Source organism: Calypte anna, chromosome 2 (genome assembly GCF_003957555.1).
Source record: "Calypte anna isolate BGI_N300 chromosome 2, bCalAnn1_v1.p, whole genome shotgun sequence".
NCBI lineage: Eukaryota > Metazoa > Chordata > Aves > Apodiformes > Trochilidae > Calypte > Calypte anna.
The window spans coordinates 36,759,407-36,771,061 of record NC_044245.1 but is presented as its reverse complement, the minus strand read 5'-3'; the positions used below and the strand labels follow the sequence as shown (position 1 = coordinate 36,771,061).

Below are 11,655 nucleotides of genomic sequence, written 5' to 3'. Positions count from 1 at the left end.
GCTGAGACATCAACTACAAAATGCTGCACCATGGGACACTGTGTAGATATCTGATACTTTCCAAGGGATTTGGGGTCTGTAAACTAATGAATGCACTACACATAGCCACGTATGTAGGTTTTTCACCTCTGACGAATATGGTAAGGATAATTTACTTCATTTAATAAGCAATTAAGTGCAGTTCAATACAGCTGACTATCGTAAGTTAAATATTCATTTTACGTAACTGTTTCAGGACATCATGTGTGAGAGAACACAAACGAGCAGAAATTGCTCATGCAAAATGTGAGAGGGGACGACAGCTTGTGTGCGATGCCTTTCAGTGCTATGAATTTCATTTCATAGCACTTTTGCTTTTTGACAGGCATCCTATCCAGGCTGGGGCAGGTTGCAGTAAAAAAAAAAAAAATCTAGGTTGGTATGCAACTTTTGAGTTCAGCGTGGGGGATGTCGCAGAATGCTGTGATTCTCATCGGTGCACATCGGCTTCTTGGGTCATATGTAAATTGAGATTGCTGCAGTCAAATTGGTTAAATTGTTTGAGCGGTGTCAGGCAACTATTGTTCAGGGCCAAATGGAGGGGAAGTGTGTCAGAAGAGGCTGAAAACCAACTTAAATCTGGTACAAAACCAGTGGAGCCACAGGACTGTGTCCACATTGTAGTGGTGGCTGTGCTGAAGGTTGCACAGGTTGATGTGGAGAAGGACAGTAATGCACAACCTTCCCCTGAACCCAGACTTCTGTCTGACCTACACAGCAATTAGGCCCACTGGGGAACCACTCACCTTTTGGCCAAAGATGTTTATTTTCAGAGTTGTCCTTGCCTTGCTGTCCCACAGCTACCATTATCCATAGGGGTGCACACATCACCCTATGCAGTGGGGTAAACACATTAAAATCTTGACTGAAGTGACTTTCCTGGCGGTCCCAATGCTGCAGCACAACTCTGCATCACCTCCAGCATGAGCTGGTGCTTACGGGTTACCCAAATGGCCACAGAATTCTCAGAAGTACATATGTATAAAACCCAATCAGCCTGATCTCCCCAAAGAAATCTGATAAAAGAGAATAGACAGCCATGCTGGTTTTGCTCTGCTGCCAGGTCATTTCTGTTTGTGTTGCACAGGAGCCAAGCCTCAAGATTTGGGCCCATATTTCCTAATTTATTTTGAACAAGAAAAGATTGGACTAGAGACCTTAGGAGGCACCGAGGCAGCATGCCACACTGGAGAATTTGTTTTGTTTTGCAGCTACTGAGACTGCTGCTTGAGAGTTAATTCACCATGGGGCTGAAAAAACACAGTCCAACTTGTTAAGTATCTGCCTTATTTCAACACAACCTGGTGCAAATTGCATTTATATATCATAAACACAGTGCAACAACTTTATTAAGGATTAATAAGCTTTATTAAGCATATATTTGTCTGCTCTGTGTTGACTAGAAGTATGAAAAATGTGGTGCTACTATTGCTGCATGTTTAAATGATTGCCTGCATATGTATCCATGACAATATCTATTCATCTTCCGTACTTTATATATGTTTTTATTATAAATATCTTTATTCTAGTGGAGCATTTTAATATCACAGTTGACAAATGTGAAGTGCAGATTGGAACAGGTCAAATGAAAATCAGATATCTGTATCTTGAATTTACTCCAAGTAGTTTGGTATTGATAAGAGACATCTGATTGTTGTCTATACACAGCAGCCTTCGGTAATTCTTGCTTTCTCCTCAAAGCAAGGGTTTCCTGCTCAGCCTTCTAAGCCTGTAGTAAATACTTTACTAGGCATAAGTGATGTACAGGAATTAGATTAATCCATGTTGTAGGGAGTTTATAAGGTTTAGTACATATATGCATTTTCAAGAAGAGAGTTATTTTCCATAATCATTTATCTCAAGCATAGGAAACATATGCATGATTATATAATTAACAGAGTATTTGTTTGTCAGTGTTTGGTTAGTGTGCATAATAATATCATTATTAGGCCTTCTGTGCTCCTGTATTATCAGATTGTTATCTCCCTGCTCCTTTAATTCACTGTCTCTGCTTTTTAGATTAATCACATTGTTTTAATCTGAACATTTCAAGGTTTTTTAAACCATGGATTGTGAACACCAAGGCACAAGTTATTTTAAAACAAATTTTAATCTTTTTTGTTGTTGTTTTTTTGTGGGGAGTTCTTAATGTCATATTTGGTAATAATTTCTGTAAGGTGGGGATTTAGTCCCAAATCTTGTTCCAAATCACGTTTTAAAATATCTGCTCTATTCTAATCAGCTCTGCATCTCTCAAATTATCTGAACTGTCCTTTTCCTCCCTCATACTGAAAGTAGCATACTGCCAGCTCAAAGTCTCTCATCCTTCATGATTTTCTTCTTTAATGGTTGGCCTTGCTTAGTGCTAAAGTTTACTGTATCAAGCTTTCCTGAGAAGGGTGAAAAATTATACAACATTGATACTTTCAACTGTTTCTGCAAAGTTTGAATTAGAAGTAGTTAACACCATTTCCTTCCAAGTATTCAAACATATTAGGAAATATTCTTATTCTCTCTTTTTTTTTTTTTTTTTTTCCTTTTGTGGAGAGGCTGAATAATATTAACCTTCTTACTGGAAAAAGATTTGTTTCTATATAAACAACCCATTAGATAGTTATCCCTTGATCATATCTTATCCCTTGTTTTTCTTTGTGAAACATATTTCTTGAATTTTTTACCTCTCAGCACTCTCAGTAATAATCTGTCATAATAATCTTAATACTTTTAGTAATCCTTTTGAGGACATGCAACATATCTGGAACCTCTCTGTTTCTTGTGTTGGCCACCTCCACTTGTTCCACTTTGAATAATAGTAGTATGTAACAGTGTATTCATTTTCCAGCCTTGCATTTCTTTGCTTCTGAGTTTATAATCTATTTTGTACATTGCTGAGTATGAGAAATATTTCATGTATTTCACCCTATTACCATTTTTCAGCATTCCCTGTATGCTGTTTCTGCTTTTTTCAGTAAACATCAGGTTGCCTTACCTAGTCTTGATGGGCTCCCCTTGTTTTATAGTAACATATGAGTAGTGATAATTTTTTCTCATCATAGAATTATTGATTTCTTTGTTCAGAGGCCATGATACTGTATGTTTTCTAGTACTGGTGTTAGTCTCCTCACTTTCTTACTTTTTTTGCTGCTTCAAGTTTGTATGGTGCGGTTTCTTGCTCTTTGGTTTTCTTGGTTTTGTTTTTAAAAAGTTACAACCCTAAATATTTTTCCCGTGTCTCCGGCTATGCAATAGTTCATGTCTCCTTTGGCTGGTGATGCAACTTTCTTTTTAGACACAGTATATTCAAACACTGCACATTTTATCAATACAGAAGCTTAATTTTTCTCTTATCTAGAAGCTTGTACAAACTTGTTGCTTTCAGGTTTGTCTAGTCGGGTTACTTTTTTTTCCAAGTGCCTGATGGGAAAAAGTTATGTCTGTCTCACAGTTAATTTATTTTTGTCAATACGTTATCACTTTTTCCTTTTCACCTTTTACCGGTGGCTTTCGGTCCCGCCCTGCAGACCAGGATCCAGCAGGGACAGTTTGGGGACGTCCCGCACCGTGGTGGGGCTGCAGTTATTTCCCCTTTAGGACCACGGAGTGATTTATTACTGGGGTTACCAGGGGTACGTTGCTGGACGATTTGGCTCCTGAAGAGCAAAAGGGCAGCACCCACCAACTCACCCTCATCTTGTGGGTGATGCCCTCCCCTGAACGGGGACCGTCTCACTCAGCCTTTGGCGCCTGTTAAAAAAAAAAGAAAAGAATGTGCTCAGTGCTTTCCTTTCACCTCTGTTGATAGCGTGGGGGGAGCGGAGACGACAAACTTCCCTCTCCCCAGGCGGCCTCCTGCCTCTGGGGGGCTTCTCCCACCTGCGGCTGCGGGGGGGCGGCTGCCGCCAGCTCCGCTCCGCTCCTCCCCTCCTCGGCGCGGAAAACCTGCTCTGCAGCGCGGTGCTGCCGACGCCGCCGTGCACCTGCCAGCCGCGGCCCGAACCGCGCAGCCTCCGCGCAGAGGGGCGGGAGCTGCGCTTGGCAGCGCCGGCAGGATATTGTTCAGCCTTCACCTCCCGCCCCTCCTCCTCTTCGTCTTCTGTTTCTTCTACCCCCCCCTCCCCTCTCTCTCCCTCCTTCCCTCCTTGCTGCCCCCCTCACCCTGCTCCCGCCGCCTCGCCCCCGTCGCCGCTAGGCCCCCATCTGCCATGTGCATGCGCGCAGGGGGCGCGCTGCCTGCGCGGGGGCGGCGGGCATTGTGCGCGGCGCAGGCAGGGCCGCCTCACCCGCACCCAGATGGCTGCAAATTCGTGCGCGCCCGGAAGCCGCACGCCCTCTTCCCCCGGACCCCCCCTCGCTCACCTACCGGCGGCAGCCACCCCCCCACCTCCGACCCCTCCCCCGCCTTCCTCGGGCCGGCCCGGCGCCCCCTCACCGCTCCTCACTGCGGTCCCCCTTTGCCACCTCTCTTCTCACGAACCAACCTTCCCCCCCCGCGCGCACACACACACACACACACACCTCAACCCCGCTGCCGGCCTCCCCTCCCCCACGCCTCTCTCCTTCACCACCACCACCACCTCCTCCTCCTCCTCTGCCGCTGCCACTTTCTCTCTCTCTCTCCCAGGACGCGTCGGATGATCCGGGGCCGCCGGGGAAGGGCTCTGGGCAGCAGCAGGGAGGCTACGTTCTCCTCCCGTTTCGGGCTAAAAAAAAAAAAAAAAAAAAAAAAAAACGGAAAAAAAAAAAAAAAAAGCCGGTGGCCTCGGTGTTATTTTGTATTAAAATGAGGAGGAGGAAGAAGAAGCAGCGGCAGCGGCGGCAGCGAGCGGTAGCGGAGAGGAGGCTCTGAGCAGGGGACGGCGGCGGCGGCAGCAGCAGCAGGAGGAGGAGTAGTGATGAGTCAACTAATAATTTAATGGGGACAGAAACAGAGAGAGGGAAAGAGGGGAGGGGGGGGTGGGGGGGGAAGAGAGGAGAGAGAGAGAGCACAGCGAGGCAGCTCCGTCCGGGGACACACACATACACACACACACAGACATACATACATACATATATCCATGTAACATCCAGCAACAACCACCAAACCGGCCTAAATAACAACCATAGTAAGCCAGACAGGGAAAAGGAGAATTAAAAAAAAAAAAAAAAGCCAAAAAAAAAAAAAAGCCTACCATTAATATTCTTTCTCAATTATTATTGGGGTTTTTTGCCGGCTTGGTTTTTGTTGTTGCTGTTGGCTTTTTGCAACCTTTCTATTTTATATTTTTTACCCCTTCTTGCGAGTAACTCTTCTCGGAGTTCCCAGATTTTCTATTTGATTTTTTTTTCCTTGGCAGAAGCAGAACCAATTTTTTTTTTGTTTGTTTGGCGCTTTTTTTTTTGCTTTTTTGCTTTTTTTTTTTTTCAGTAGAGAGGGTTAAGGGGTTGTTTTTTGTTTGTTTGTTTGTTTGTTTTTTGAATTGTAATTTCTCCCGGTTTTGGACTCGGAGGGAGTGAGACCTCGTCACTTTTTGTAGTGCTGGTGGTGTGCCTTGTTGTGTTTCCTTCCTCCCCTCTTTTTCTCTCTCCCCTCCTCTCTCGCTCCCTCTTCCCCCCTCCCTCACCCCCCGCACAACAGCCCCCGGTAAATGAGAGGAGACAGGTCCTCTCTGTTTTTTTTTTTTTTTTTTTTTTTTCTTTCCTCGCCGCAAAGGCGAGATTAAAAGTGGCATTTTAGTGCCTTTTCCTGCAATTTTCTCCACACTTTTTTTTTTATGTTGGGGTTTTTTTGTTTTTTTTTTTTTTTAATCTCCAGTAGCGATCTCTGGGGCTGAGGTTTCCGCAGAAAGTTTGGGGGCTGTTACGGTGTGTATTTTTGCGGAGGGGGAGGGGAGCGGGCTCCTTCTGTGTGCTGCTCCTCTGGGTGCCTATTGGAGAATAATAGTGTAAGTGACAACCTAGAAGTAGACTTTCTGCTCTTCACACTGGATAGAAAAGCTGCTTTTTTTTTTTTTTTGCTTTACCTTTTTTTTTTTTTTTTTTTTTTTTTTTTTAAATAGTCCTCTTTCTCACTTGCTCCTGCACGCAGTGGTTTTATTTTTGAGAGGATAACTAGACTTAAGTCACCCTCCACTTCAATTTAAATCTGCTACTTTATTTTTTATTATGAATTTCTCGTTTTGAGCTTTACACTTGTCTGATCAATTTGATCTTCGGCTCCTTCTTCCGTTGCTAAACCTCGAAAACTGGCTCTCTCAAAAGATATTTAGCCTGTATTTTTTGTCCATTGCCGCTTTTGCTCATGGCTACTCTGTTTCTCGCTATCTATTTTTGCCCCTCCCCGCCTAGAGGAAAATAGCAACAAGGAGAAAAAAAAAAAAAAGCAAAAAATAAGAGAATATTAGGGGAAGTAGTCCTCAGGTCTGCTCCCCCCCCCCCCCCCCCCCCCCACTACCCCCCCCCATCTCCCTCTCTCCAAAAAGGGGGGGACCTAGAAAACATCAGTCTTGAACTTCTTCCTCTTCAAGAGCTCGGGCTGCAAAGGAAACCTCCTTTGTTTTTGTTATTTATATGCTGTCAAGTTTTGAAGTGGTGAGTTTCGGGTCGGTTTTGCTAATTTCACTCAGAAAACTGCAGTGTTTCTGTTTCTAGATAAGTACTTTGCTTCTTTGTCTCTTTAAAAGGTCACAGGGAAAGCTTGGCCTGGATTGTGAGAGCCATATGGAACGGATAAGTGCGGAGCCTCTCTCAAATGTGATTACGGGTTTTTATGGGGGAGGGAGGGAAGAGGAGGGGAAAAGGCATGGGGAGGGGGCTGATTCAGGAGGAGAAAAAGAAATAATATAATAGCGGCGGCGTTACATCGCGACAAAAAGGAGATGCCGCACCGACTCTCATTCAGAAATTGCGCGGTGTGCCCGTACGTGTGCGCCGTCTCTGGGAAACTGCGCCGTGAAATCGTGCTCTGCTCTCAATGCCTGTGATGAAAACTTGTAGTTGTGAAAGATGTCTAAATGCGAAACCCGAGGGAAACTCTTGGCCTGGAACCGGCGGAGATGGTAGTTCTTCCTTGCAATCCTCTCCCTGGGCAGGCCACGCTGGTTGTTGCTCATCACTATTCCAAACTGAGGTTTCGGTGAACTTTAGCCTTGGGCATGGAGTTTAAATGAGTAAATTAGGTGTTTTATGTGCATGTAATTTTGCTTTGTAACGTAAAGCTTTTTACAAGATGACTAAGCGGTGAAAGGATGCCGATGGGTGGGTATTCTCAGGCCAAGCAAAAATGACCCATCGGGTGTTTTGGTTGTTGTCAGTATATTAACTAAACTGTGATCTATCACTTTTATTCACTGTACATGATGTAGTGCGATTCTGACTCATGATGACTAGATACTTTTTGTAGCAAAGAGCCTTAGTGCCTTAGAGTACTTCTGAAGTTGCCAAAAGTGACAAGGTTTTTCTTGTTCGAGGCTTTTTTCTTGCTGTTGTTTTATGCTCTTCCTCCCCCCCCCCTTTTTTTTTTCTTTTTTTTTTTTTTTTCCCTTGTTAATCCTCTTATTCTTGAGAGAGACCAATCTCAGAAAAGCAGCCCTATAGTATGTTAGCATCGTCAGAAACATCGGAACATGTAATTGCTTTGGCTCTGTAATTTTTTGCTTAGGCTGCAGTTAATACAGTAAAAAAATTTCTTTTAAAAAAGTGGCTAAAATAGACACATTTACTGTTAATGAGACAGGCGACCTAAAACAGATGGGATCAAGATGAATGGTAAACCTTAGCCTGTCACCTTTCAGCTTGAGGAAAAATAACGATTTTCTGAAGTTCAGCTATTCACAGGCATTCTTGAGGTTGCTTGTAAACGTTCAGATTAATAAATTACCTCTTTCTTCACCGTGTCGGGAAAAGCAGCACGGTGTTAAAACAAAAAAAAAGATAGTTTACAGAATTGCCATTCACATATATAACAACAGCAATGAAGTACCTTAAAAAGAAAAAAATAAATCCCATGGCCCTAATAGCTTTGCTATGAAATGTGTAGAAAATGTATTGAATTACCAGGCAATTGAAAGTAGCAGTATTTAGATTTGCACGAGTCCTTATAAATATGACTTCCTCGGTATTAGTTTTTGTACTTGCTAATGTAAATACAGGTCCATAAATTAATGTCTAGTCACCTGTCCTTAGTGATTATATTATATATGTAACATAATTGTCAGCGAAGTTGCACCTCTCTCAGTCAGAGAAAGGTAGAGTGAAAAGCTTAACAATCACAACAGTATTCATGTATGAAATCACAACCAGAAAAATGTGTCTGTTCTCAGAAAGAGATATATTTTTATATAAATACTTGGCAAAATGGGTTCTGATGAGTGATAAAAATCTTCAAAACTTACTCTGTTATGTTCTAGGCTTGGGAGATTGTTAGTAATTTAACTGGAATTGTTATGCGTGGACAGAGGTTTCAAAAGTTTATAAAAAGGAAAATATAAGCATGCTAGCATATACCTTCTCTTAATTTGTTATTGAAATTACTACGTTTTTTTTGCTATCAAATAGCTGTACCAGCACGTAACTTACCATGACCCAGGTTGGGTTTTTTATTTTATTTAAGGGTTTTAGAAGTACTGTAGAAATTGTGGGGGATTTACCAGCATTATGGTTTGTGTGATGCTACCTTCACAGTTATTTTTCTTAATTCAGTAAACTAACGCAATATACGACTTAAAGATGAACATCTGAAAAATTTCACATGCATCTTTTGAACTTTGCAAAAGTTGATAAACTCTGTATAATAATTGGTTAGGAAACTCAAAAGCAACCATCTCCCGCCACTGCTTTTCCACAATGTTAAATGTTAAATCCTCTTCTAACTTTTTTTTTTTTTTTTTTTTTTTTTTTTTTTTTTTTTGGGGGGGGGGAGATAGAGGGGAGGCAGGAATTGTAGATATTCTATATCTAATAAATCTGTTGCTCCCTTGGTTAAAGTTTTAACAATCTTTCTATTGTGCATCCATTTTTTAAATGAAGTAGATCAAGAAATGTTTCACTGGAATCTTCTTTCTCTGTCTCTCTCCCACTTAGCACAATATAAACACCCTGGATTAATAACAGATCTTTTTGTGAGATTTGTAACAATGACTGTGTTAGAGTACATACCTTGACAATCATCATAATTTATATGAGTCTTAGTCTATCTCAGATTTAGTAGATTATCTCTGATGATTTTTTTTAAAGAGGTACTCTAGTTGGCTTTTAAAAAAATAATTCCACTGGATTATGATGCGATCTCTCTGTCAACTGGGGTATGAGGTAATTTTTGGAATATATGTTTGTTTCTTTTAAAAAAGGCATCTTCTTTACAGTTAAAACAGTTATTTATTCTTCTTTATGATCTTACACTACATATATATCTTTCTTTGTACATGTGCAGGCTGCGTACGTATACATATGCGCACACGTGTGCAACATATATATATATATATTTTTTTTTTTTTTTTTTTGAATCATGGCAGGTGATCTTTAGAGGCGGGACTGAGTATGGATCATTTGAACGAGGCAACTCAGGGGAAAGAACATTCAGAAATGTCTAACAATGTAAGCGATCCGAAGGGTCCACCAGCCAAAATTGCGCGCTTGGAACAGAATGGGAGCCCATTAGGAAGAGGAAGACTTGGAAGTACAGGAACTAAAATGCAAGGAGTGCCTTTAAAACACTCTGGACACCTGATGAAAACTAATATTAGAAAAGGTAACACTTTTCATAATTCTGTATTAGAGAAATGTGATTTCTATTATTTGGGAGGGAAAGCATACTTTTGCAGACTCTACTTCATTTATATTTCAGGATTAAATCTCTATTATAAAATACTATATATTCCCAACTCTGATATAAATCACTTTTGGGAAATGTAAGGTTCATGCTTGGGTGGAGCATCTTGCTTTACAGGGTGGAGTCTGATTTTTGTTAAGGTAAAAACTATCTGCCCCGATTAAAGAAAATTGCTACATTGAAATAGAAGTAATATAATGCATTATTTTTTTTGAGTAAGTGTTGGGCTAAGAGATGCAATAATATGTAAGAGTAAATACCGAACCTCCAAACCAGAATTTCGCCTTAGTGATGGTCCAAGCTTGGAAAGACAGCAGTATTTCCATAACCATTGCAAGTTGGTTTAAAGGAGAGAGTGTAAATCTTTAGGTATCACATTGGAAAAGTCATTTATGATGTCAGTCTTCACAGTTTATTTTCTTAAGTACAATTCATTATTGAACAATGAACAACTTGGGTGTCATATTTTTCAGTGGCTGGTTTGCTGTAATTAGACATTTACACAAGGAAAAGGCACATTTAGAATCATTGGTATTTGTATATGGATGGTTTTTGTTTGCATGGAAAATACTTTTAATGGACAGTGATCTGTAAATTCTACTTACCAAAATGTGTCTTTTTGACCATGTCCTGCAGAGTTGCTAATTTAAATCAAAATATGCTGCATGTAATTTGCCATTTGTTTTAAAACAGCCTCTACTTTTCTCAGTAGAATCGGTGCATGCTTACAGTCCAGATTTTTCTTGCATTTGCTAAACAAAGTGCAAAATGCAACCAAGACTATTAAACGCACAAAGTTAGAAGGCAGAGGAATTTCATTGTGTCTGATGCATAACATTTATCGTACAATCATTTATTTTTTCCTCGGTTTGGCGAAAACAAAGAATATATTGATCCTGAAATGAACAGACACAGCAGTCTGTATTGTTAGATCTTTATCTATTAAAAATGGAAAAACAGCACTTCAGCAAATTCTTTGGCCTCTGCTCATGATTACCCTATTTATTGATTGTTTGCCAAGAATGTATGCATCTTAAGAAAGCCAGGGTAAGAGCATTAAAAATATAATTTATTACGTCTTTTCAAGCAGAGTGCATTAATATTGTACAGTGAAGCAGTGGGGCTATATAAAAAGGACTTTCTGACGCCTGCAAACATATAAGTTCCATAAATTCCTAAATAGGAGATTTCAGCTGTCTCTGGTATTATGTGATATTTGCACAGCAAACTTTTAATGCCAGGACAGTTTTAGACAAGGATTCTACAGACTTCACTGCTCCTTATGGCAGACGTGCTGTTTACACAGACTCGTAAACCTTCAGCAAAAGCTCTAACACTGCCTTCAGGTTTAAATCATGCTGTATTTTTAGCAGCAAGCACTGACCAGTGCTCTCCCCTTTAATACTAGAAGGTTATGAAGTTGCTGCACTTGGAGGTCTTGCCAAGTGCTAGCAGGAGCGATCGGCCAGCTGAGATTATGCTCTCCTGTATAACATTTTTCACATTAACAGAAGGACACCAGTGACAGTTTGCTAAAAGATTGAGTGGCTTGATTTGTAGTCAGGTGGTACCTGTGTCACACTACTAGGATCCACCTCTAATAATCTATGCTGTACATCAAAATTTGGCCAGGAGGTTTTCCCTTGTTGTTTTGAAGTACCTGGTTTTCCAGGACACTGCAACTCCTGAGACTATGTACTTGGCAAAAAGTGTACTGGTATGCAGAGAGTACCTGTGCATTGCTAGTCTTGTGTCTGATCAGAGCTTAATTTGTAGGAAATGATAAGGCAAAACAAATATGCTTTAGCTGG

At 41.0% G+C, this 11,655-nt stretch overlaps 1 protein-coding gene and 1 long non-coding RNA gene across 5 annotated transcripts in view; one reads left to right on the top strand and one right to left on the bottom strand.

Annotated features, from left to right (window-relative positions):
- Positions 1-3,528: 3,528 nt before the first annotated feature.
- LOC115597867 lies at positions 3,529-4,782 on the bottom strand. Its single transcript, XR_003987208.1, has 2 exons — positions 4,555-4,782; positions 3,529-3,783 (listed from the first exon to the last, which is right to left on the bottom strand). It is a non-coding gene; the product is annotated as an uncharacterized LOC115597867 (long non-coding RNA).
- Positions 4,783-5,492: 710 nt separating this feature from the next.
- SATB1 (SATB homeobox 1) overlaps positions 5,493-11,655 on the top strand; it is a 73,388-nt gene continuing 67,225 nt past the window's right edge. Inside the window, exons 1-3 of one of the 4 annotated variants that reach the window (XM_030445404.1) lie at positions 5,493-6,606; positions 6,699-6,768; positions 9,528-9,763. In XM_030445404.1, coding sequence (XP_030301264.1) covers positions 9,553-9,763 — 211 coding nt within the window. In that variant the 5' untranslated portion in view covers positions 5,493-6,606; positions 6,699-6,768; positions 9,528-9,552. Of the gene's footprint in view, positions 6,607-6,698; positions 6,769-6,964; positions 7,074-9,527; positions 9,764-11,655 lie in introns of those variants that run through there. The other 3 variants (XM_030445405.1, XM_030445407.1, XM_030445406.1) reach the window with 3 other exon arrangements.